A 27,438-nucleotide genomic window follows, 5' to 3' on the forward strand; every position below is an offset into this window, starting at 1 on the left:
TTTAATTGTCTCTCACTCCTTGCGTATTTTAGATGGATTAGGGGGAAATGTTTTGTTTCTCACTGCTGTAGAAAAAGAGGTAGGCTTTTAACATGCCAGATGATAGTGTGACACCAGCCTGATGCTGACAAATACACAATGTACTTTTATCACAGGCAGGCTGATCAAAGGTGACCTACAGGATTCTCTCTCCAGGGCTTGTTTCTCCCTGCTAGACAGGGTTAAAATGTGATTTACCTTGCCAACGGGAGGGTTTAAATACTTTATTCTAAAAATGAGAATATTCTTTCCCTGTGTGAATATATAGTCTTTGACAATAAGGCACAAATCTAGCCATCAGAATTCACAGGCTGTGGTCTTCTTTTGCTGTCACAGGAGATCCACCTTCTTTGGTGATTGCCATTCTTTCCCTTTTCTCTCTTTCCCTTTTCTCTCTTTCCCTTTTCTCTCTTTCCCTTTTCTCTCTTTCCCTTTTCTCTCTTTCCCTTTTCTCTCTTTCCCTTTTCTCTCTTTCCCTTTTCTCTCTTTCCCTTTTCTCTCTTTCCCTTTTCTCTCTTTCCCTTTTCTCTCTTTCCCTTTTCTCTCTTTCCCTTTTCTCTCTTTCCCTTTTCTGCCTTTGAAATACTGTGATGGTTTCTGCCCTAGCTCCTGATGTTTCTGAGAACAGATTCATTGAAATATGCAGTCCATAAAAGCACAAGGTAAGAGTCATGAAAATGTGCTTGGTTCTGGGTTAGTTTCAGTCTAAGCTGTCACTTTCTTTGTTTCCTTTGTGTTCTGTTTGGTTATAGTAGACAGCAAATCATTATTTTACACTGAACAGCAATATTATGGATATGTGAAGCTAGTCCCTGAGATGAGGGACTGAAGTAAAAAAAATACAATAAAATTCCATATGACCTTAGTCCTTTCATGGAAAAAGGGAGCAGTGTTTTCAGAAGATATGGGAAATGCTTACGTCACTCTGTCTGGGAAAGAATATGTTATTGTTACGCACTGAGCAACGTTTTTTTCCTTCTCTGGTTTCTTAGCGTAGAACAGATGTACATCCTGGTCACAGTGACCTTGTTTTTTTTGCAGAATCTTTGATTTGAATAGATTAAAAGCGTTTGCCTTACATGCCTGATTCAGGTTTTTGATAGGCTTGTCCTGCCCTTGAACTCTAACTGAAGGTTGGAACACAGTAGTTTTATACTACTGTTATGTATACTTTAATTTATGAAGTGATACGAATTTTATCTCCAGTAAAAAACAATGTGAGAAAATAATATATCAAGCTGGAACTTTGCCAGGCTGCACAGGTTTTTTTCCAGAGCACTATATAAGGCAGTTAAAGTCAGTGCACAGAGGTGCTTGTTGAAAATGTACAACAGAGAAAGTTACAAATATGCAAGAAAAGGGCAGTGATGCCCTTACTTTTGAATGTAACCATTGGTGAGGCCTCACCTCAAGTACTGTGCTCAGTTTTGGACACCTCAGTACAGAATGGACATGGAGGTGCTGGAGCAGGTCCAAAGAAGGGCAACAAGGCTTGTGAAGGGCTTGGAGAACACGTCATCTGAGGAGAACACCTCATCTGAGGAGTGACTGAAGGAACTGGGGCTGTTTAGTCTGGGGAAGAGGAGGCTGAGGGGAGACATTGTTGCTCTCTTTCAACATCTGAAAGGTGCTTACAGCCAGAGCGGGGTTGGTCTCTTCTCACTGGTGACAGGTGACAGGACAAGGGGAAATGGCCTTAAGTTGCATCAGGGGAAGTTTAGGAGTATCAGGAAAAACTTCTTTACAGAAAGGGTTGTTAAGCACTGGAATAGGCTCCCCAGGGAGGTGTTTGAGTCACCATCCCTGTGTTTAAAAAACGTTTGGATGTGGTGCTCAGGGACATGATTTAGCGGAAGGTTGTTAAGAGTTTGGGTAGCATGGTTAGGTCGTGGTTGGACTTGATGATCTTTGAGATCTTTTCCACCCTGAGTGATTCTATGATAATGGTGTGAGCTTGTGTATCCTGGAGCTGACTGCAGCTGTCCCAGAAGATTTCATGTCTTTCAGCTGGCAACTTATGAGTAGGCAATTCCTGGATGGCCATGAATTTTTTCTTTTATTAAGATCTCTTGGAATAGACAGGTGGAGAGGACTGGAATAGGCTCCCCAGTTGGTCCTTGGATGTGTTTAAGAGCTGTTTGGATGTAGTGCTCGGAGATGTGATTTAGCAGAGGGTTGTTAGAGTTAGGGTAGCATGGTTAGGCTGCGGTTGGACTTGATGATCTTTGAGGTCCTTTCCAACCTGAGTAATTCTATGATTCTGTGATGACCAGGTCTGTAAAAACTCTTATCCCTGAGGAATGCTTATTCAAGCTCTGCTTGGTTAATAAATAGGTGGTAGAGCTAATCATAACCAAACAGAAAAAGAAGTGCAGATCATAGTGTATTTTATGTACTCTTGGTGATAAATTGGTCTTAGAGTACACAAAATAAATTGATCTGTGGGAGATTGATCACTGCTAGAAGGAGATATATCAGTTTCTCAGGTGGATTTTCCCTAAAATTGATTTGTTGGCTTTGTAGGTGGCATAAGTCATATCCTTAGACTATACATTTCAACAAGGTGTGTATATAGACTGAAATTTTATAGGTGCTTTGTATGCCATTAAATTAATGTGAGATGTAAATGCTGTGACCAGAACATATTTGAATTTACTTTCTGCTTGAGCTACATTACAATGGCTTTAAAGTGGGCAAAAGTAAATCTATGGTCTCAGTCTTCCCTTCTGTAACAGAAAGAAACAGTCTGGATCGACTTTTCTGATGATGATGGGTATTTTATTGTTTTTATTACTGTTCTTTAAATCTTTCTCTCTGCAATTGCTGACAGCTTTGAAAACAGCTGCAGTCAGAGTTTTCAGACTTCAGCACTGGTCTTATTGTCTCTGGGTATTATTACAAAAAAAAAAACAAACCCATATTTAAGAAAACTGGATATAAAACAAGTAATTCAAATGGTGAGAACCTGAAAAATTTAGGGTTTTGTTTGCTGGTTTGTTTAGTTTAGGCTCTTTCTGTTCTACTGCAGGCGACCTGAGCAGAATTTTTAGCAGCTTCTTTCATTTACAGTGTGATGGCATGCATCTGATGTCCATGTGTGACTTCTCTTGAATAGCTCTATCTAGAAGATTTCCCTTTCTCTGCATCTATTCTACTGGTCAGAAGGGTAGAATGAGCTTGGGGTAGAGGATGTGTGAGCGGGAGTTCTTCATGTTTGTGGGATAGCCATGAGACTCTGGGTATGGTAGGCAAGGAATGTGATAAGACAGAAAAAGAGGAATCCATGCATCATTCATCTGACCTTGGTGGGAGAACAGTACCCTGTGTAGCAAGTGTAACATCAAGACAGTGCTGTGAAGAAACAACAGCAAGTTATAGTCAGAGGTGACTCCCTCCTGAAGGAAATAGAGGCTCCCATCTGCAGATCAGACCCTCTTTTCAGAAAAGTTTACTGCCTCCCCAGGGTTTGGATCATTTAGGTACAGAATCCATTCATCTCAATGGGGACCGTTTTCTTGGCTTGTAATTTGAAAGGACTAATTGAGAGGGCTTTGAATTAGGATTGATGGAGAAAGAGTAGGATACTATTAGGAACACTGAAGCTAAGTCTAGGGATGGTACGATACCATCTGAAGGTGGCAAGGGTCGTAGGGAGCACTGAGGGCTCAGGAACACATCTGAAATGTTTATTTACCAACACATGCAGTAGGAGGAACAGATAGGATGAACTAGAAGCTCTGATCCTTTCCAGAGCTCTGACATGGAAATTAGCGAGACTTAGTGCACTAAGTCCCATGACTGGAGTGCTGGAAAACTATGGAACTGGATTGAGAAGATCTGAGCTAAGAACTAGATATTGAGCTTGTCTGGTGATGCTTGTGAAGTACATATTTCTTTGTGCTTCTAGGAAATTACTGTCTCTCTGTCTTCCTATCCCATTTTCCTCATATTTTCTGTTCTTCTTTGTCTGTTCATATGAGAGGGTTTTCAGACAAGGAACTTGGTCTTGGTATGTATAAGAACACTCACTAGTACAACTAGTCCTGAACACAGCAGGGACTTTAGAGAATGTAGCTGTTACATGAAATAATGACTGATTCTTCCATCTGAACAGGGCTGTTCACAACTGTGTGGGAAGAGATGGCAGCACTACTGCCTCCAAGGAAAAGCTGGCGGTTGGCTAGGAGAGGCTTCAGGGCACAGAGTGGAAGAGAAATCACTCTGTTGCTAGGCTCCAAGTCAGAAGGGTCTGCATGTTCTGTTGAAGTGGATGGTTCAAGTTGGGAAATCTTGGTAGAAGCTTAGAAGCAGTTTTCTATGACTTGCAAAGAGTGAAGTTCAGATATCTGGACTGCTTTTGCAAATGTGAAATTCTGTCTCTATAATTTCTGGAAAAAAAAAAAGCAATTATTCTTAGCCAAGATATCTGCAGGCTAAAAATGTCTTGCAGTTTCGTAGTGACTTTCGCTGGAGACTCTCTGTATGTTTTGCTAACATGGATTAATATCCTAGAATATCCCCTTCAGCGTAGCATTTTTTTATCCTTGTTTTACATGTGAATTAATAAATGGATGAAATTCTGGATGCATTGAAGGCGGTGGAAAAGGATCAGTAGGACCAGTATTTCATCTTTAAAGCTTAAAGCAAAGTATCTAATAATCCAGTTTACAGTTATGCTATACTTTCTGATGTATTGTGGAGTTAGTTGCTTTTTAGTTATTAAATGCTTCTTCCAGCTTGTTGAGTAATGTAAATATGCTATTCCACCCCGGTAGTAAAGCAAGATAACTAGGTATTTTATCTTTATTCCTAATTTGTGGCCAACTAACACTAGGTATGTCAGTTATCCTCAAAACATCATCAAATCTAGCTTACACTTAACTCCAAAGTGTGGCTTCTTGCTCTCATCTAAATTAAGCCCATAAGCTGTATCAGATATGCACATAAATACAACAGTAAATAAATTTGAGCAGGGCAGTTATCATTGGAATTGCTCATACATCAATCAGTAGTGCTAAGACCAGCAAAAATGCTATCTCAGGCTGGCAAATGTGCCACGTTTGCTGCCCACAGAGAAGTCTGTGGAGAGTTGGTGCGGCACCTTTGGGCCGCCAGCGAGGAGGCTCCTTAGGGAACGTGTGTGGGAGTGAAGTGGAGGGAATGAAAGTGCCTCAAGGGGATGCAGGGTGAGAAGCAGACAGTATAACAACTTCTGCAGACTTGTGAGCTTCAGAAAAACCTGCCAACACTGGAGTATAGAAGAACATAATTTTAGGGCTGTTAACAAAAATTCCAGAAGATACTGGGCTGCAGAGTGCTTAGTTCAGAGGTAGGCTGACTTTTTAAAGTAAACAGAAGAGCAGATAAATTTTTTTTTGCCCAAGCTAGCATGGGCTTTTGTAACAAAATAAACTATGATTTGATTACTTGCTGTTACCATTGCAAAACTATTTGATTTCAGAAGACAAGTCTCTGACGCACTTTCTACAACCTTGCAGCTGAGAACGCTGCTGTTGCCTGGCTCTGATCATTGAGTTTGCTGAACAAACCTTTACAACCGCACTACTTCAAAAACGTAACTGTATGCACACAGGCTTGGCTCAATTAATGATGACATCCAATAAGTGACTGGGAACGTAAATATTTTACCATCAATCAGGAGAGGCTTGGATGTCTAGGTCATATGTGCAGCGCTCAGATGGTAGAAGTTTATGCTGAATTTTATAAAGAATTTGTGTTGCCTTTCCAGACTCCTGAAGATCGGTACATCAGTTCACTTTTTGATAAAGATTAAAAGGTGAGGGGTGTGTGGATGTGTGTTCAGAGAGGGTTGTTTTGGTTTAACTTTTTTATGATATGCAGAATATACAAAAGCGTTTCTGATAACATTGACTCCCTTGGATACGTGTATAAGGCCTTCAATATTGAGTCTGTACATGTACATGATATTGCTACAGCTCCTGTGGACAAAGAAAAGAAAATGTATCACTGTCATCAAGAGACTTCTGTTCTGGATAGCTTTATAAAACAAAAGCTGAAGGAGACCTGCTGCATTCTCTTTAACACTGACCTCGTTTTGTATTTAGAATGTCTCTGAAGTACTTGTCAACCGAAGGACCCCAGCTTTCAGGGCAAAATGATTTCTTACTCAGTTAAAGACTTCACAGTGGTGACAGTACCATCTTCTTTAGGTTTTTCTCGCAGTAATGTAGGTAGAAGGCTCAGCAGTGCATTTGTGTGTTAAACAGTCCTCAGATTGATGAGGGAGCACGAAGATGTCACATTCTTCTGCTGTGACTGATGCTGAGTATAAGGTGGTTCATTGCATGAGACTGGGGAACATCAGCCAGGTCAGAGTTGAAGTGGTGATGGGGAAAACACCCCATCAAAATGGTTGGCTAGAGTTTGGAGGAAGTATGGGTTGCAAAGAAAGCATACAAAGCAAGCTGAGGTGAGTTAGCCCTTGCGATACCATGCTCAAGGTCATCTGTGAACACAAATGTGATTTTGACAGCGTAGCCGTTGCCTTTGGATGAGAGCTTCTGAGAAGGATGTATCAGGCTGATCAAGTGAAGTTGCTCCCACTGTAACAGTATTGTTCTGGTGTTTCTTCACTTGAATAACCGTTACAGGAAACACTGGTCTAGCATTGCATTCTGCATAGCAGAGGCTGTGCAGCTTCCTGCTGCAACCTGCGCTGTGTGACTGGTGCTAAAATCTCCCCAGATGAGAGCCTACTGAAAAGCGGTGTTCATGGGAAGAGAAGGCAGTTATCCTACCTGCCTTTCAAATTGTACTGCAAAGGAATCTTTTTCTGAAGGGGCTTATCACCCTTCACTCAGTACGGAGGAAGCTTAGTTGCCATCAGCTTTCAGATGACTGAAGTTAGATCAGACAAATTCTACTGCAAGTACTGAAATTTACTTTATTCCTTGTTAATATGAGCTCTGTTCTCTTCAAAAAAGGCACAGCTGGTCAGTAGAAGGAGAAAAGCACCTGTTTTATTTGCCTGGCTCTGGCTCCTGCCTTCTGAATTATACGGCACCCTCACAGGCCATCTCTTTCATGACAGTGGCTGAGCATGGAGAAGCAGAGAAGGAAGAAGCTTCCTGAGTACGGAGTGGGAGACCAGGCTGATCATAAAGCTTTTAGAAAGAGTGGTGAATGAGGAATGCAGAGAGAAGCAAGGAGCCAGTGCATATCTAGGGCTCAGAAGAAGGCAAACAGGATATTTTGCTGAGGCTTAGAGGGGACTGTGCAGGGATTCTTGCAGCACAAGAAGTCCTCTAAATGCTGCTGTCCTGAAAGCAAACCTTAAAGAGTGAACCTGCTCTGGTAGCACACTGTAATAGGTGAGGGATGGATTATGAGCTCTCTTACTTTTATTTTGCTTCACTCAAGCGAACTAGCAACAGATTGTCACTGTTCCCTTGTTCCAGTTGATGTTTAAGTGGAACCACAGTTCTAGGCTATAAAAGTTCCTGGGTGCTTTTGATACATTCAAAGTCTTGTGTGGTTTCCTGGTGAGGAAGGAGGAAAGGGTTGCTACACAGAGCCAGTGGCTGCAGCTTTGGTTTTAGCTTGAATGCTATTTAAGCAACAATAAAGCATGCAGAAATGTTTAAGAACAGTGACCATTCCTGCCCTTCCAGACATCCAAATAAAGCAGATGCTTTAAAAAACGATCTGGCCAATTTACTTGAAATCTGCAGTTTTGGCTGGAATATATTTTAATGTTCCAAATAATAACCTCCTGTCCAGCACATGAAAAATCAGTTGTTGGAAGGAAAAGTGGTTCACAAACCTTGCTCATGAAGAATGTTTATGATTTTTCAGTCTGATTTTGACATATTACTCTACCAGCGTCACTGGTGATTTTTTTCCTTCCGTTCTTATAGAAATAGATTTTAGCACATTCTAAGTATTTCATACAAGCAGTATTTTCATAGGGCAAAGTTAGATAGAAACATGAAATATAGGTGTCTGTAGCTTGTGTAAGAGGATAAGGCTCTTCAGAGGCCTGGCTATAGATCAAAGCCCAGTCTATAAAGTGTGATGAAATAACCTGCTGCATGAGATCCAAGAGGATGGAGCCTAGCATGGATTGGTTTGCTGCAGATGTAATGTAGTTTTCATGGGAGGAGTGAGTTTGTAGCATTCTCATTTGCACACATGCATGAAGTTTCTGCACACACGTTCTTCCTCTCTTAGGCATATGGTAGAACAGCTGTAGTTGCTCTTAACTCCTCCATCATTCTACCCTCAGAATCATTTAGGTTAGAAAAGACTTTGAAGATTGCCAAGTTAAACCATTCACCTAACACTACAAGTCCACAGCTAAACCATATCCGTAAGCACCACATCCACACATCTCAAATACCTCCATGCACGGTGACTCCACCACCTCCCTGGGCAGCCTCTTCCAATGCCTGACCGCCCTCTCCATAAAGAAATCCTTTCTGACATCCAGTCCAAACTTCCCTTGGCACAACTTGAAGCCATTGCTTTAGCTCCTTTGAGAAAGTTTCTGAAAATGACTATGCAAAACATATTCCTAAAAGTAGATTAGGCAGCAAGCTTATAAAAAATGGTTAAAAGAAAAGAAAACAACACAAAAACCCCACAGCTATTATATTTGTGTCTCTGTTGTTGCATATAAGGCACTATAAATAAAGTACTCAGCAAACGTTCTGTCATAGAGCTGAAGAGTGTATATTAAGATGTGCTATGAGGACTAAGCTCTGTAAGGAACTTTCTTCCCACCTCTCTGAAACATTCCCAAGATTTCTGACTACACATACACGCAAACACGTGTATATGGGCCTTATACAGCTGTTTGTACCCCTATCCTTTCCTGTTACTTTGTTCCCTGGAGGTTTCTCAGTGGTGTTGTAAGACAGAGATTAATAACGCTTTGGAATTGATGCTTGTTTTCCTCTTCTGGCTACGTAATTGTAAATGGAGAATGACCTACCTCTTGTTCTGCTTATTAACTGATGGCTAGAAAGGTTTATTTAGTTTCTTATTAATCAAGTGCTAACAATGTAAAGAGCTGCAGCACCTATCTTTGTCTCCTTCTAATCTAATCCAATGGCAGACAGAACAGAATCAGTCCCTGTTTGTGCAGAAAGGCTCATGAATTTCAAGGGGGCAACAGAATGTGTCATATCCTGTGTAGGAAAACTGGAGGAAGAAGAGGAGGTCATATACTGCAAAAGTGGGAGCTTTTGCTAGCCCTAGCGAGAGCGAGCTGAGTGCAAGTGAAGAACAGCAGCAGAGTCTTCTGATGTGAGGGTGTGAAGCAGAAATGGGAGCTAAGGGCAAATGGTAAATGAAATGGCTGTTACTGCTTTTAAAGAAAAAAAAATAAAAGCGAAAATGAGTCTTGTGAGAAAGGAGGGAAAACTTGGGAAAGTTTCTTAAGAAGCATCATTTTTGGACCTGTGGGAGGAGGGAACAGTTTCAGCCAAAGAGTTTGATAGATAGGAGATAAAGTTAGGTGTTTCGTGTTCAGTTTAGCTTATGAGATCTAAGCTACCTTTTACTAAAGTATTTCCAAACGTTCCTTGGCCACAAATATTTTTTTCTAATATTCCCAAGCTTACTTCTCAGCTTTCTGACATGTTAGTTCTCACTGGAATCAGTGGTTGTTTTAAGCAAGTGATTGATTTAAGTGTTGCATAGCTATAGTTAACTGGTATGTGACTTCCATTTCTCCAGCACATTTTCTCATCACAGGGCTTTAGTGAGGAGCATAAGGAGGTTTTTTGTTCATTTATTTGTTTTTTTTAACATCAAACTCTGAACCTTTAAAGAAAAATTTGCTTGATGTCAAGAATATTGTATTGAAATATCCCTGGTGTCTGTATTCAAAGATCTTGAATAATCAGTAATGTATATACAGTAGCAGTGGAGAACTGAAACTTCTATTATGTTAGACATACTTCAGGCGTTAAAGCAGTTTGTCTTTTAGGTGTGTAGCAGATCAGCATTGGAAACAGAGCTATATTTATTAGGTAATAGGTTACTACAGTGTTATTACAGGAAAATAGCTAGGGCTTGCTGGGCTAAGAGAAAATCTTGCCTTTAAAGTCCAGTTGTCTTAGTTTAGGAATGAGATGTGACAAATGAAAGAAATTGGAAAGTGGCTGAAGAGTGTTGGCAGATAAGCTCTTCTGAGTTCTTGTGGGACTCATTCAACTGCCTGTCCAGAAGAAAGCATGCATCATGCAGGTAGCTCTCGTCTTTACCTGTGCACAGATTTCCAGGAGCCGTTACTGAAGTTGCTTTGAACCCACTTGACACAAAAAGTTAAGGAACGCTTGGACAATCCAGTCTGGTGACTTGGCTTGTAGGGTCAGGAATGACCAGCTGTGACACCAAAGCAAACACCTGGGAGGGGCACAGTAAAACTATGCTAGCTGCTCCCAAAGTGATTATACTTTAATAATGAAAGGAGGACAGATCAACAAGGTTTGGTGTGGTTGGCATAGGAAAAAGGGTCAAAAGGTAAGTCTGCAAGGTGATAGTGCAGAGAAGTACAGCAGTCTTGCAGTATGCCTTGAAAGAAGGAGCATAGTGAGGGTAAGAGCCAACAAAGGCAGTCCTGTGAGGTATAAGGTGAGAAATTCACCATAGCAGAGATGGGAGAGAATTGTTGTCTCAAGATCTGAGTGGAATCTGCTATAATAATCAAATGTAGTTTTGAAGGTCAAGGAGAAGTTTGGTACTATAGATAAAGAAAGAGGGTTGAAATGTCAAATACAAAGAGTGTTGAGAACAGAGAGATGTAAATAGTCTGGAGTGATACTGAGAAGGATCAAACCAAAGACAACATCTTTCCTTAGCTGAAAACCATACTGGCAGTAGTCACAGGGTCACAGAAGCACAGTAGCATTGGATGGCTGAAACGCTGCCACCAATATCAGGTTCTGAGGATGAAAGTACATTGTTCATGGAGGCAGTCTACAGGCTCTGTGCTGGTGTCTGCTTACTAAGTACTAGCACATTCTATGCTTGGAAGCTGCAAAATTGTTTTCGCAAGTTAACTATAATAATAGAAATGCTTGGAAGGAGTATCTGTAATGTGGAGAATCCTATATTCCAACTAACCTGGCTCAACTGGCCCAGTTTCAAGCAATTTTCACAATTTTTTATCTTGACTTGTCAGCTGTTGTCCCTGTGTAGTTCAAGCTGAAATTACCCTATTTGTTTTCTTTTCTGGTGCACCACATATGCTAGTACATCACAATAATGTTTTGCATTATGAGATTCTACTGCACCATGTAGTTCACAAGGTCTTTTCATTCTGTTGCGTTTAATAGGAAATAGCCCGTCATCTCCGACCTGGAACTCTGCGTGCTGTCTTTGGGAAGAACAAGATTCAGAATGCTGTCCACTGCACAGATCTACCAGAAGATGGACTTCTGGAGGTAAGACTTGCTAGATAAACATATGCTTTTATATCATAGAAAATTTAAGGTGAAAAACTGTACTTGACGCTATTTTAAGCTGTTCAAGTGTTTTATTTGTAGAGTAGCTTTGCTGGATTCCAGAGATCACCGAGAAACAAAAGCAAAAAGTTTACAAGGAGCAATGAACTCATTTAATTCAGATACTCTAAAAACTCGATCTGTGCACTTTTCTTGAACTAGCACAGTAAGCTAAAATACTTAGTGAAATGAAAACTGAGTCTTCTGTTTGGTTGAATATATCTTTTGAACTGGATGCCAACCTGTAACGGTGCTTCTGCAAGGGTACCTTCTTGACCTCTGCTTGGATGACCACTATGACTCTTAATCTGGCCTGTCTCCACAGAGAGCTTGTGTCAGGCCTGGAACGTTATAGGCACTAAAGGTTCAAATTCTTTACATGGGCCCCAGTTTGATTGATACATAGGCATAATTATGCACGTCATATGGAATTTCCCGTGTTTTATAGTAACTTACTAATCATTATTATCTGAGTTTGGCTTCATATGCTTTCATTAAGTCCAATAAAATGGAAAAAAATAAGTTAAAGGAATTTATAAAGGCAGAACAAGCTCAGTCACCTAATACCATGCCCCAGAGATGAGGTCTGGACAAGAGGTGTTGAAGTAGTGTGTCATTGTATCTTGGATGGATCTTTTCATCAATGCATATGTTTCTTCAGTGCGTGCATAGCTTCTACCATACTTTCTACAAGTATTTATGAGTAGTTTGCTGTCAGACTATAGAAACATGATGAAGCAGCAAGAGTTTTCCTAGCTTGGATAATTTTACATGGCCAAAAGTGTTTTCATTGAGGGAGGAAGAACAGCTAACTGCATCATGATCTCCCATCATGAGGTAAAATTAGATGTGTGGGTTAAAGTGCTGTTTGACAGGAAATTGCATCTAACTTAAAAAATAGCATAGTGTTAATTGAGAATTGCAGCCAACATCAACAAAGTCACAGCTTTTTAAACCATTTCCAGGCTGCCACTGAAAGTTAGCAACTTTTAATTTCTGCACAAGGGGTCTGGATTTAAACAAGCAAACAGGTATTTGTCATCATGTACCTAAGTTCTATCAGTTATTTCTTTTAAATGGCAGTAGAAAATAAGACGTAATCCACAAGAGGAAAGAGAATCTCACCAGCACTGATACAGCATTTTAGTAGTTCAGCAGAATTCTCTTTCGTATTCACTGTCGGTCTCCTCTATGCTGCTTGGTAGTGCAAAGCAACTATAACTCCATTTTGCTGATGGTTTAAATTGAGTTTACAGCTAACATAGGCATAATTGTATACAGAATGTGGTTCTTCGTGTTTCTAGTTTCTTCTATATAGTCTAGCTTAAAGCAGCAGTTGTAAAGGACATCAGTTGAGTGAATGCTTAATTTTGATTGACAAATGAGCATTATATGGAAGCCTTTTACTGTCAGAACTGTACTTTATAGAGTTTCCTCAGATCTGTGTTTTGTAAGAAATGGAGGTGCCTGAAAATGTAGGGAAGCATCTGGATTTGCTTAAGCTTATCACGAATGATGAAAAATAAATGATCCAGTGCGCTCTGAGGTGATCGTTGGGAGAAACTTCCTCTCTAGGCTTTTCTGTACTTAACATCAGTGACGGAGGACTCACTTGCTTGGCAAGCAGAAGCCAGGCCTTCCCCTTGCCCATCCCCGTTAGCTGTAATAGTGCTGTATGTCCTGGGCAAAGTGATGCTGTGGCGTGCAGGACAACCACAGAAGAAAACCTCAGCCAAAGGCACTGGGCCAGGCTAACATTTATAGGAAATATGCTATTTTCAATGAATGGTGGAGAATGCTTTCATTCTTGAATGAATAACTGAATATTTTAAAACATTGAATTGAACAGAGCAGTTAGCCTCAGTGGGGGAGAACTCACAGGGATAGATAAAGCACTTGTAGATGAGAATGACCTTGGCAGTCCTATATTGGCTCCGCGCCTGAATGTAGCAGTGGGATTTGCTTCTTTCAGTGTAGTTTGTGTGCATATAATCACTAGCAATCTCGTTCATTTCTTCAGGTGGCACTGTTTTTTTGTACCGGATTACTACTCTATTACAGGTATCATCCTGTAGCTCAAAACCCCAGACTATGCACAAATTATTGCACTCCCTTTTGCTGTTTGAAAGGATACGTTTGGCAACCTATCTCGTCAGGCACGAGAGCTAGGAGCTTCAGAGTTTCATTTTTAACTCTGTTGCTGATTTGATGTGAGTTCGGCCCAATCCCTTTTCAAATTTTGGCATGGAACTCTTTGGCTCTCAAATTCTGTATGTAGATGTTCTGACTTAATATTCCATTTTGGAGAAGACAAAAATATGTGCAACTAGTTTTAGAAAGCAAATTGCAGAATCATTATTGCAAATAATGACATTAAGTTGTTAACGCCTCTTTTTTCTCTATTTCCTGCCACATACACCTTCTATATTCTATTTTAATTTGCAGAACGGGAAATGGTTTAATTTCTCTTCTGAATCCTGTCAGGTTTTGCACCACCCCTAAACCCAATAAGTATTTTTGGAAAGAGGATGCTGTGATGTAAGCTTTCCACAAGTCTTGGTCAACCAGAGAGGTGGGCCTTAGCCAACAGTTGCAGCCCCAAAAGCAGACAGAGTCAATCTGATAGACGGTGAATAATGGTGTTTGCTACCTTTGATTCATAGCTTCTGTGCAACCTTGACCATGTTTTGTGGCTGAATCATCGTTTTCCAGATGCTCCCATTTCCAGTACTGCCTCTCTTCACAGGCTGAGGGGCCTGCACAGTGGATTTTCCAGTATCTCTGAGCTTTCAGTGAGCCCAGTGGGTTTGTACAGAGAGCTGGCCAGCACATAGAGTACTTAAACTGCTAACGTTAATGCAGAGTTTCGGGGGTCCTTGCCACAATCCAGACTCCATTGTGGCCACGTGTTCTGTGTGTACATCTTCAGGATCAGCATTGCCCCTAGGAGCTTGGAGGCAAAGTGGCCAAAGGGAGTGCTGCTGTTGCCATTTTGTTGCTGGGAAGGTGAAGAGGTTGATGTGCATATGTTAGTTCTTCTGGGAACTTCTGATCTTCCAGAACAAAATGGGTACAGAAAGGGGAGATATCTGGCTAACTCACTATCCCATTGTGTACCTTAAATGCATAGTATTTATCAAAGCACAATAAAGATGCATTCCTGTGTTAGAAGGAAACATAGCAGTGCTTTCTTAAGGACTCAGGTATCCTCAGTACCAGATACTGCATATTTTAATATTTTCCCACCACCCTGTGCAGTTTTCATCACTCATGGCTGAAGATCTAGCAGAGATTTTAGAAGTGCTTATAGTGAAAACTGCTGGCTGATTGTCCATAATTGGAACAGTGTCCTTAACTGTTCAGAGAGACGAGTTAGGTAATTGAAGATCAGATGCTTTGTGACGTTAATAGTCAGATTCTTGATGCCTTTGGTAGTTCATATACTCAGTGGTCAGTAGAAAGGGAAGGCAGTGAACTTTCTCCCCAAAATCATGATCAAGAAAGACATGCTGGGGAAGGAAAGGGAGCAACGCTCTCAGGTACAAGGGCTGACTAACTAAGTAAGGGTCAGCTTACACACTTAGTTTGTGAACAATATATTTACTTAATGTAGTGCAGTAGTTTTCCAGTGTTTTCTGTTGGTCCTCTTTTCCATGGACCTGGAAAAAGGAACATTCACTTTTTAATCTAAAAAACAAACAAACAAACAAGCCAAGCCCTGAAAACCAAACACCAGCACTTGCTCCCACTAGTTTGACCCTTAAGACCTGTCTTTGTTCTACGATCTACTTCACGTTTTGGGCAGTGACTGAAACATATCAGAGAGTTAATGAATAACTCACTTGGGCTCCGCAGATGACGGGTGATGCAGTGAGTCTAAAATACAACTGGCCATGTGGAAAAACCAGTGTATTTTCAGTTGTAAAGCTCTAGCAGCTAATGTTTTTATTAGTGTGCTGATACAGGAGGAGCGAGCCCTGAAGCCACCTAGAAGAGCACTTTGACTTACTGGACCAGGCATTTTTTTATTGATTTCTTGTACTTGTGTGTCCTTGTATCAGTACATAATGTATAGTCACAAGTGACAACATATAGACACACATAGAACAGTCCATTTTCACAGCTCTCCCATAAATCTTCCATTTGAATGGGGAGAGGAGAGAAAGAAGAAAGTAAGGAAATAATTCTGTTAAACGTGGAGTATTTATGAAATGTTGGAGTTTCACAGGTAATGGCTAAAACCTCCATTTCTTTATTTTTCAGGCCAACTGATAATGTTGCTTAGAATATTCATTCAGAGCAGGCATTTGTTTCCCATATGGAAAGCAGGTGCCAGTCTACATGTTGGCAGTTTTTTTTTCTGTTTTAAAAAGCAGGCACTATTTCAACCAGTCAGACAGTTACAGTGCTCACCTGGATTCAGATTTTCTTCTGAATCTGAGCAACACGCCAGAGACAGTTTTGCATCTGTTTCTTTCGTGTGCATGCAGTCAAAGATTGCTCTGGCTCAGCTCACCATCTTGGACCTGAGAAACACTCCTGGTAAAAGTGCTGTTGAAATAGGTGTGTTGGCAAACGATCAGATCCAATGAATCAGCATTCCCTGGACAAACAAGGTTCCTTGAAATTAGTCATTCCTGGTCTATGCTTAGTTGAAGCGCTCTAGAATGTGTTGTGGCTACCAAACTTCACAATTTATGTGCCCCCTTACGGAATGAAGGAAAATGAAAAATCATGCTGTGAAAATCTCACAGCGCTGGAAGTACAATGAGTACAACTTTCCACAGGAGGTGGTGCTGTGCACACACCTCACTTCCTTGCAGCTCCAAGCGGCAGAACACCTTCCAGATTATGTAGGAATCCACATCATCTGCAGCCATTAAAAAGCTGCTAGCCTAAACCCGTAGTTATTACAAAACCAGTATTTCTAGGTTTTGTCATGCTGTGCCTTGTAAATTTTTACCCGTACCCTGCAGTTCAAGGTATTTTTGTGAGTGGTTCCTTAAGGGCATTTGCACTGTAGCCAGACGCTAGGGACGATAGATTACGCCAGCTGTGGACTGTCTGAAAGGTCTCTCCACTGAGGTGCAACCTGCCATGTTTGGGCTGTCCCCACAAGCCCTGTGTTCCCATGTCATGGTGTTTAGCAGGGTCAGTCTCCTGCAGCTTCTTTGCATTATTGAAAAATGCTTAATAGTCATGTGTGTATATATGTATTTATAGGTAGAGGATGCTGCCATGAGATAAGCCACAAAATGGTTCAAAGCAGAATCATAGAATCACTGAGGTTGGGAAAGACCTTCAAGATCCCCTAGTCCAGCTGTTCACCTACCACCAATACTTCCCCACTAAACTATGTCCCTCAGTGTATGAGTTCTGGGTGGGATAACCTTGCTTTTGCTCAGGGAGATATGTTATTAGATGACTAATTCTTCTAGTGGATGATAACACGGTATTTGCTGTGGGAGTGTGTGTCTTCTAGGCTATGTATGAAGCAGTAGAGCGGACTGAGGTGTCAAGCCAGTTTTTGGGGAGAATGTGCCAACTTCCTTCTTGGCCTTGTGCCTGCATCTGTGGATGCTCTTTCTACTGACTCCTCTTGGAGGGTGTGCGTGTTTCCGCGTCGCTGCCAGTTGCCATCAGGCGCTGCCTTCGGGGGACGGTGGAGGCAGATGGGTCAGCATTCAGTGTCACAGGCAGCCTTCCAGCCAGGCAGTAGTGAGAACCTTCTCCAGGATCATCTGCTGGCCTTCTCCCTTGCCTCTGAGCTATTTGTGGCTTCCACAGATATGAAAATAACCTATTGGGTGGGGGTGTTTTTGCTGCTATCAAGAAGAATGGGATTTGTTTGTCTTTTGATAGATGATCTTTGGTTGGTTGGTTGATGGTTTCTTTTTGAATAGGCTGCCCATAGAAGCTGTGGGTGCCCCATCCCTGGAAGCATTCAAGGCTGACTTGGATGGGGCCCTGGGCAGCCTGAGCTGGTGAGTAGCAGCTCAGCCTATGGCAGGGGCTGGAACCTGGTGGGCTTTGAGGTCCCTTTCAACCTATGATTCTATTATTGTACATCATCATGGTGTGATGTTTTCCCCCATTACTTTAAATGTCGGCTTTGCAGGTAGTCTGTACTGTTGAAAGCTCTTTCCCCTGCCACTGGGACTGGCTGGCTGTTCCTAAACAAACACATGGTATCAGCCAGCTGCACAGACTACTGGCAGGGACCTGGAGGACAGACTTGCCCACATTCTGGCAGCAGGAAGTTCAGCTGGCTGAATCCAGCCTCAGGACAGTGGGAGGCAAGGACAGACAATAAGTAGTGACAGGATGGGCCAGTTCACAGCTGTACTTAGTCCACACCGGTGCCGTGGGTGATGCAAACCAGCATTGCTTTCCTTAGGCTCTATGTTAACTCTGAAGGGTTAAGAGCTACCCTTGGGGTTTGATGCGGCATGCATTCCACCTGCTAGAAGCCAGCTGTACCTTGGTCTGGTGTTCCAAGCAGTGCCATGAGAAGCATGCATGCTTTCCCTTTGCATTTATTTGGGGAGGCCGGGAGGAGCGAGCTGATCTCGTGAGCTATTTGGAGTGAATGAGGAGGCACTCACCTTGCAGCAGGGGGATGTGGCAAATGCTTCCCATAACCGTTCCGTCAGAACAGAGTCCTGTTACAGAACCACTCTTGCTCCCTGCCAGCCTGCCTTTTTTTTTCTGCTTGCTCCTCTCCTTCCTACTCACTGCCATTGTCTCTACGTGTGGGCGTGCTGCAGGGTGGAAATGCTGTTGTAGCAGCCGTGAGCTGATCGCTGCCCTTAGGTTGTAACACAGCAGTTTAGGACAGAAGGCATCAGAGGGATGGAGTTCTGTTAAAGTCATCTTTTGGTGCACCGAGGTATAGTCCAAGCCATTTAATACAGCATGTCAATGAGTAACTCTCAGAGGCGTCAATGTGCTTAGTGTGGAATTCATGTGTGTCACATTCTGAACAAAGGTCTCCTGCATTGCTTGTTACCGATTAACTTGTCTGGCATTATGCAAGCCGCCTCTACCAGCTGAGAACTAATTCTCTCCATTCACAGAGCAGCGTGGCTTGTAAAACATTACACAGCAGAAGTGCATAGCATGGCAATGAACCTTTCACTGAGGGCATTTCAGCTGTACAGCATTTCCCTCAGGAGTCTTTAAAATATTAATAAAGCAGCCATTGTTTCACTCAGTCATACGGCAATTTTGCAATGAAGCTTTTTATTAGGGGCTCACACTGAGCTGCATAATCCAGTGTAAGGTGCTTTTAATCATCACCAGTAAACAGAAATGAAAAACAGGAAGGTTTGGTTGTTCTTTCTTTCTTTTTTGTAAGTTTTCATCAGAGCAATAGCTATTTCTGGCCACAGTTGGAAATTTCAGTCTCTCTGCTCTATAGCGAGCACTGTCAGGTAATGCTTACTATGATTCCAAGTGCTTCTCCGTTTTAACTTCTTGACACTTTTTATCCAACAGCTGCAGGAACAGGTTGGAAAGAATCTGGAGTGTAGGAAAACTTCTCATTTGGTGGTGTTTTTGCATATCAGAGAATGTTAGCACTGGAATTCTGTTTCCAAACACTTCCTGAGGCTGTATATACAGTTGTACAGAGAATTAAGTAAGCTTTTTGCATAGGTTTATAGAATCAAAGAATTAGAAAAGACCTCTAAAATCATCTAGTTCAACCATCGACCCATCACCACCATGCCCACTAGATCATCACATGAAGAGAAGGGAAAATGTAAAATAACAATAGAGGGATGGATTTTCAACACATGTTGGTGATGATTGATCTTTTTCTTCCTCTCTTCCTCTCTTTCTTTCTGATGATATTGGGTCACTTGCAGCCTAATTTTGAACATCAGTTGTATAATTACTATGCTTGTGGGCCAGACAGGCAAACTAAATTAGAATCTTGTTTAAATGGAGTAGTGAAATAGTTCAGCCCTTGTGCTTCCTCTTGTGGGTGAGATGCAAGGTCTGGTTCCTCCTCATTCTGCCAGGCCAGAGCTCTCTGAGTGCTAAAGAAGAGCAGCTGGTGAGTGTCAACCACACAGCTCTTTGAGTCTCACCTTCTGAAGGTAACCTGTGTGCGCTTGACTTTTGGCACCTGTCCATGTTGCACTGAGCAAGGGCATTTTGTGGAGGGGAGGTCAAGGCAGAGAGAAGGCATGATGCTTTGTAACTCATCTGAGGCCCAGTTTGTGGCTTTGAGTCAGCTGCTTTGTTCCCTCATTTTGAGCCCCAAAGCCCAGGCCCTGCTTCCTCTACCCCTCCATGTTCCCCCATGTGAAACACAATACCAATTAAGCTGCAACTCAATGGCTCTTTGGCAGACTAAAGTAAGAATAGAGAAAACTTATACAGCAAAAGCAGTAAGTGGGCACTGTTGTGTAGAGGCTCAGAATCTCCTTTTATTTCTTAAGCACAGAGTCCTTCAACTTCTCTTGTTGTAATAGCAGCGCTGTTTTCCTGTGGCACATGGCTGTGTGATGCAAATATATTTTTACATGAATTCCTATTACTGATCTCATCTAGCTGCACCTCCCAGCTCTGCCTCGGAGGTAAGATAGGCAAATGATCAGCTGTATTTGTACTTTTTGTATTGGGTTAACCCCTTTTTTTTGTCAGTGACTGACTACTGTACACCAGCTGTAATTGAGGAAAGAATTGAAGTCATTCGTCTGCATGTATGTGTTGAAATTTATGTGTAGCATGCAGGGTAGGGAACAAAGCCAAACTTGTGTTAATCTGGACAGAAGACTGTGAACATGGTTTTTCTATCTAGCGTAGATGCTAACAGCATGGAGGATCTTAAGAGTTATCAAGCTCTATAAACCAATTCTTCTTGCACAGTTAATAATAACCAATTTTTCAAAGTGTAGTGTCACACTAATTTTGGTTTTGTGTTCTGTTATGGTAATACTGAGGGCTCGGCCCTGTGTGATGCTCCTGTGCTGGCGGCTGTGCAAATACAGAGCAGAATGAACAAAATGGTGGTGATCACCTGTAAGGGTATTGGCTGTTGTCATGGGCTCCTTGAAGTCACCAGCCAGAGTAAAATTCTCCTTCTTCAACTCTTAAGTGCATTGGTATATAGATGGGGAGTGGCCTATCTATAAGCATATCTCATGGCTATGTGGGCAAGTTTCTCTGTGTTGATCTCAGTGGCATTTATTGCTGCTGTGTTGGGGAGGGTCACTGTGCTGAGAATATCTGACTGTAATCCGGGAACTGAGGGCTTCCTGTGGCAGTTATCATATGCAGTTCAGCTGTTGAACAGCAGCATGGTTGTCCATGTGCCAGGAGCCTGGTCCTGATATGGCAGCTCAGGGCTCAGCCCATGGCAACAGTGCTGTAATCAGAGAGGATTGCTGAGACTTGAAACAAGCTCTTGGCCTCCCAACGCTGACCTGTCTCAGAGGAGAACGGCGCTTTCCAGATCTACTGACATTACATGGAAGGTGGTTTTTTTGCATGCTGTGCTATCAGCACAGAGCTACAGTCTGCACAGGAGCTATAACGGTGCCTGTGAAGCCACTGCTTGTGGACTGCCTGCTGTTTCTGTTTCGTTGTTATTTTGCAGGATATTATATTACTGTCTTATGTGTCATAACATTTGTCCTGCTGCTGGGGGCAGCCTATTGGGTCCCCTGGCCAAATGCAGAGCATATGGGTTGCTCGGGAAGAGCTTTAATGGGTGGCTGCCTTTATTCGTTATTTCACTTATGTACTTGCTGCTCTACACATTCTTGTTCTCTCTTTGTGACCACTTCCACCCTATTTGCATTAATCAGAAGAAATTTGACTCTCCATGCTCTCGGAGTAGGCTGGAGAGCCGTAACTCACTATTGGCAAGAAGTCCTCCTGGCACCTGTGGCTTGTGAGAATACATCCACACCCTGCTTTACTGAGAAATCTCAGGTGCTTTTTCAAGGTTGCAGCTTGCACCAATACCTGTGTTGCTGGGCCTAGTGTCTTGTCTGCACCTGAGCTGCCTGGCTCCGGGGCATCGTAGGCATGTTTGGGGCTGTTTAGTCTGGGGAAGAGAATGCTGAGGGGAGACCTTACTGCTCCCTTCCAATACCTGAAAGGTGATTAAACGAGAGTGGGGGTTGGCCTCTTCTCACTGATGACAGGTGACAGGATGAGGGGAAATGGCCTCAAGTTGTGCCAGGATTGGTTTAGGTTGGATATCAGGAAACACTTCTTTACAGAAAGGGTTGTTAAGCACTGGAGTAAGCTCTCCAGGGAGGTGGTTGAGTCACCACCCCTAGATGTGTTTGGATGTGGTGCTCAGGGACATGATGTAGTGGACGGTTATTAGAGTAGTATGGTTAGGTTGTGGTTGGACTTGATAATCTTGAAGGTCTTTTCCAACCTAAGCAGTTCTATGATTCTTTGATTCACAAGAGTCCCCACCTTTACAGCAGGCAAGTGTCCCTCCTGACATGTATGATGCATAGAGGCAGTGGTCCTGGGGACTCAATGAGTTACCTCGGGTCCTTGTGAAAGGAGTGCTTGCTGCCATGTTTTGGTTTTGCTTGTTTTCTTGTGCTGTTACATAGTAAATAGCATGAAACTCACTTTCTTTGTATTTCGGTTGTGGTGTTGTAGTGATTCTTGTCGTATCCTCTCATTTACATCCTATTTAAAGTCTAGATTTCTCTAATGTATGGTAAAATTTCAGAATATGTTTCTCCCATTGCCCTTTCCTTTCACCATATTTTCTGGATTGATCATAACCCCTCATAGTGATTGAGGTGGCTGTTATCAGTACTCAGCGTAAAGCAGGATATGCACTATGCTATTGAGTAGTCTTTCTTTATTAAAACCTTCCTTTACAAAGGTGTGGGGTTTTTTTTGTGTGTGTGCATAGGGTCTTTTTTCCCAGCTGTACTTCAGACATTAATTTGGACACTTGAAGCAAGTGTGTTCTATCTCAGTCAGCCTGAAGAGCCTTATTTCTTACAGTGCTCGATGCCTTAGAGAGAGGCAGGAGTGAGCGACTTTCAGTTTGAACAAACTTTCTAGGATTAAATTCTCTTCAGGTGTATGTGTGAAAATAATTCTTTACGGTCAATGAATTAGACCCTCTTCTTTGACAACCGTTTTCATTTCTACGCTGCTTTTGCCTGGAAAGATTGTAGGAATCTACATGTTTTGGGTGTGTTAACCTAACAATTTTGTGAAGTGTAGATGAAAGGCATTTTAGGCATTAGCAAATCATAGAATCATAGAATGGTTGGGTTGGAAGGGACCTCACAGCCCACCCAGTTCTGACCCTGTGCTGTGGGCAGGGCTGCCACCCACCAGCTCAGGCTGCCCAGGGCCCCATCCAACCTAGCCTTGAGTGCCTGCAGGGGTGCACTGGAGGCTCCAAGTTCATGTTGATGTTCAAAACAAAATTAATGAACAGAAAGATCTTTGTTTCCTACTAGTGACCTCAAGGTGAGATACCCTGTAAAAATTATAAGACTTAAGTGTTTTGGGAGAGTGGTACTTATTAGTGATTCTGTAAATTGAGGTCAGCAAACATCCCCCTGGATCACGTTGCTGGATACCTACACTGAGTCAAGAAGGTGCAGTTTCACAGGGATTTCATGGAGAGGGTACTGATGAGTGTCTGGCTGCTTGAGAGGCACTGAGATGACTGATGGCTCTAAGTGAACACAGGGATGAAAAAGCTTTCCATCTCCTGGCTGCCAGTTCTGATTTGGCAGTGATGAAGGAGGACTGAAACTGCTGGCATGTTCTGAATGATGGATGTGAATTGAATCTGTGATCTCAGCATGTTTTTTACTGATGTGTCTCCTCATCAGTCTAATACTGCTTGTCCAGAACTGCCACCCCAAGGGTCAGCGTGAATGGGCCATGACTGCTAAGGTACTCTTTCATTGCCGGGATTTTCTCTGTGGCAAGACATAAGGATTGCTGCATGTCTCACATGCTGCTACTGTTGAAGGTGTGCCTTGCTTTGTCTCTATGGCAAATCATAGGATCCCCTGAGCTGGGAGGGACGGTGAGGAAAACAGAACAACAGCTCATGTTGTCTGCCTGGACTTATGCATTTGACACTGTGCTGCACAACATCCTTGTCTCTAAATTGAAGAAAGATGAATCTGATGCATGGACCGTGAAGTAGATAAGAAATTGGTTGGTTGGCTGCACAAAGAGTGTGGTGAACAGCTCAATGTCCAGGCTGGGAGCGATGTGCCTCAGGAGCCGGTACTGGGACCAGAGATGCTTAACAACTTTGTTGGCAGCACAGACAAGGGTACTGAGCACACCCTCAGCAAGTTTGCAGATGACAGCAAGCTGAGTTGTGCAGTTGATGTGTCGGAGGGAAGGGATGCCATCCAGAGGTGGGCCTGTGAGAGCCTAATGAGGTTCATCAAGGCCAGGTGTGAGGTCCTGCTCCCATCCCAGAGGAGGGATGTGAAGATGATCAAGGAGCTGGAGCACCTCTCATTTGAATACAGACTGAGGGATCTGTGGTTGTTCTTTTTAGTGGGGAGACCTAGTGGCCTTCCAGAACCTAGAGGGGGCTGCAGGAAAGATGGAAGAAGCGCTCTTTGTCAGGGATTGTAGTGATAGGACGAGGAGTAATATTTTTAAACTAAAAGAGGGCAGGTTTATATTAGGCATAAGGAAGACATTTTCTACTTGGTGGTGAGGCCCTGCCAGAGCTGCCCAGAGAAGCTGTGGGTGCCCCATCCATGGAGGTGTTCAAGGCCAGGTTGGATGGGGTTCTGAGCAGCCTGAGCTGGTGGGTGGCAGTCCACCCTGGTGTGTGGCAGGGGGCAAGAACCACACAGTCTTTGAGGTCCCTTCCAACCCAAACCGTTCTGTCATTCTATGTCATCATTGAACCAAGCTGTGTTTGGCCAACACCTGTCATCAGCACTGCTTTTTTGCTTTGTTTACCGAGTAAAAGAAGTAAATTGTAGGTGTCTGTACCACTTATGCTTGAATTATTCAGTACATTTTGTGCCTGCACTGGGTCCTGGGTTATTACCAAGATCTGCTGCTTCTCCCTTGGATGCCTCACTTGATTTCTTTCCCTTTTTCTTTGTTTTTTCTGATTTTGCCTGACTCTCCATGCACACATTGTTAAAATGATAATTACTTGTGCTCTGCCAGGGCATCAGACTGGATTTCATTATCGCCTTCTCCATTAACTACTGAAACTTTGCGGTAATGTTTGGAAGCTTCCAGCGGGAGCAGCCGACCCCATCAGAGTGAGCTGTGCACTGTGTGTGTGTGATGGAAGCCAATCTTCAGGGAACTGAAGCAGCTTTCAGCTCCTCCAGGGTGAAACAGTTTATAAGGTCAGAGCCAGAAAGTCGCAGTTATTCATCCCTGTTATTACTTCCTGAACATTATTGTTATTAGTCCCTGAGCAGGAACCAGAGTGGGCATAGTGGCGTGCTGTAAAGCAGTTGCATGGTTCCTGGGATTTGCTAGGGGTGAGCTGATCTTAAATTCACTCCTTCCCAGGGATGGAAGAGGATTAAGCGCACCCGAATATCAGCATTGTTTGTGAAGGCCATGGGATGGATTCAGTTGGTTTCAGACCAATCCTTGGTGTGTGCAGAGGTGAATTTCCCTACCACCTCTGCATCCCGTGAAGAAACCAGAGGTGTGTGTGCATCATAAGAGCTGACCTTGCCTTGGGTCAAATGTGAGGTGTGCTGAGAGGCTTTATACGTGTACAGCTGCTTTATCTGTGGCTTATGCTGTTTGGACCCTGGGAATGAGTGTGGCTGCATTTCCTGGAATGTGGGGCATTGTGGAAAGCCTGGCCCTGGCCAAAGGCTCAATATGGGCACCTCCCAGCCCTGGCTCCCCTTGGGAGATGGCTTGGTGCTTCTAGAGCTGGGCTCTCAGAGCTGTGACTTGTGAATGCGAGGGCATCCCCCCGTCTCTTGGGCTTGGTTCTGGTCTCTGCAAAGCGCCATGTGCTTTGTCATGTGAGCAGGACATCTGGCAGCTGTTACCCTGCTGTCTGGTGCTTCTCCCAAGGGTGAGGTTCTTGGGGTGAAGAGCCTTCCGTGTACCACAGCCATCTCAGCTGCTAATAGGTTTTAATGGGCGCTGGGAGGCGGCTGACCCACATCATAATTATATACGAGGAGAACATAGTGGCCCTCATTTTCACGTTATACAATGCATAACTGCTGTGCTTGTTCTGATGTCTCCTGTAGGTCATAAGTAAGCTGAGGCTTTCAGCCAGGCCTGGGTGGATTGCCTGCCAAAAGTCAGGGGCAGTGAAGGACCCGAGGGGTCAGAGCAAACACCTTAGGTGCCAACAGATAGCGAGCGGGAGGCACTGGCTCAGCATCCTGCAGCAGCCTGGAGGGAATGGACTGTCCAAAGGAATAGTGGGAGCTGGTAGAGCTTCCTTGCATGAAGTTCACCTGCCTCTCACAGCCATGGGGCCTGTGCTGCCAGCAGCTTTGTGAGCACCTCTGTGGGGCTCAGCCCACCTCCTGCAGTGCAGGGCTTTGGCTGTGGCAGCTCAGGTGCTTGGGGCCAAGTGGGCAGCACCAGTGCAAAAGTTCTCAGGTTTGGCAGTGTTAACACTGATTGTTGTTGTGTATTTGTGCAAAGTGGTAGTGCTGGCACAGCCTTAAAGATGCTTGTCGTTAAATGTGTCACTCTGCTATTTATTTTTTTAGTATTTTTATGCATCTCTCTCTGTAACCCAGAAACACAGGTGCCCCGTATCAACACAGTTGGGTGATAAAGTTCACGTTAATGGTTATAGTTGTACTTAATGGTGTTGAGCCAACCTGGCAGAAGGAACAAAGTGTTCAGGTGGGTGGGTGGTTTATAGGGTGATGCACTGCTGGGCGGTAAGGCAGAGACAGCCTCAAGAGAACAGTTTTTACATAGGCAACACAACACAAAAAAAAAAAAAACCAAGAAGAAAACCAACAGCCTGAAGACCACTGAACCCACTGTGGTTGGGGCCAGGAGCAGACTGTTGGTAGTGGGGCTGTCGTGGCACCTGCTGGTCCCCACGGTGGGAGGCTGGCAGGTGTGGGCACCTCATCCATGGGTGATGTGAGGTCACTGAGTTGGTGCTAGGGTGTGAGCTGAGGATAGGAGCTTGGAGTTGTATGATTTTATAGCGTATGAATCAGGGCATATGCTACGAGTGCATTGTGACACGTGCTCCCTGAAGGACGCACAGGTGCTCTAAGGTTTCTATAATGTTAGGTCAACCCCTGGAACAAGACATTATTTTTATTAGTAGTTCATGCTTGGACTTTGCTCTTACATGGTAAATTAGGAGATAAATTGCCTAGGTATCTCTTGGTGCTCTGAAACTGAAAGCTTTGTTTCTCTAATGCCATGCACGTAGGGCATTAATTGCAGGGGTGAGGCTGTGTCTAAGGAAACTGTGATCCACGCACCCCCGTGATTGATCACAGTGTCAGCCCACTGCCTGGTAGGCACCAAATGGCTGCGTGTTCCTTCCTAACGCTGTGCATTTGGCCTGCCTGCAGGGGAGTATTTTAGTGCTTCAATTACCGCGTCTTTGTTGAGCCCCAGCAGCACATCAAACAGCTGAAGGTGGTGTTCCAGGCTGCTCCTGCTCTGCATTTGAGATGATCAGATGCTTGTGCTAGCTGCTGTAGTATGCAATGGCTGTGCTTGTCCTCCTAGCAGATGGCAAAAAGTTCAGCGGGCTGCCTTTCTAATACATTGCATTCCAGTTTTGAAGGCTGTTTCAAGTGCTTGCTTTGGGATATCAGTGTTTTGTTACTTTCTCACAAAGAAATTCTGCCTGGCAATCCGCTTCACACAGAATGAAATGATGGTGTGAAAAATGACGGTGACTCCAGCAGGACGCTCACTGCCAAACCTCATCAAGTCC

General features: G+C 43.3%; 1 protein-coding gene and 1 long non-coding RNA gene across 8 annotated transcripts in view; one reads left to right on the plus strand and one right to left on the minus strand.

Annotated features, from left to right (window-relative positions):
* NME7 (NME/NM23 family member 7) overlaps window positions 1-27,438 on the plus strand; it is an 88,095-nt gene that overhangs the window by 59,970 nt on the left and 687 nt on the right. For 4 of the 7 annotated variants that reach the window (XR_006932331.1, XR_005839401.2, XR_005839390.2 and 1 more), the window contains 3 exons: window positions 11,364-11,471; window positions 24,696-24,883; window positions 25,053-26,461. Coding sequence is in view for 3 of the 7 variants with exons in the window: in XM_040646693.2 (XP_040502627.1) it covers window positions 11,364-11,471 (108 nt within the window). In the remaining 4 variants the exon portion in view is untranslated. Of the gene's footprint in view, window positions 1-11,363; window positions 11,472-24,695; window positions 24,884-25,052; window positions 26,462-27,438 lie in introns of those variants that run through there. The other 3 variants (XM_040646693.2, XM_025143821.3, XM_015296724.4) reach the window with 1 other exon arrangement.
* On the minus strand, window positions 14,836-18,412 carry LOC112530330. Its single transcript, XR_003071920.3, has 2 exons — window positions 18,137-18,412; window positions 14,836-15,190 (listed from the first exon to the last, which is right to left on the minus strand). It is a non-coding gene; the product is annotated as an uncharacterized LOC112530330 (long non-coding RNA).

The sequence above is a fragment of the Gallus gallus genome, chromosome 1 (assembly GCF_016699485.2).
Source record: "Gallus gallus isolate bGalGal1 chromosome 1, bGalGal1.mat.broiler.GRCg7b, whole genome shotgun sequence".
In the NCBI taxonomy this organism is placed as follows: domain Eukaryota; kingdom Metazoa; phylum Chordata; class Aves; order Galliformes; family Phasianidae; genus Gallus; species Gallus gallus.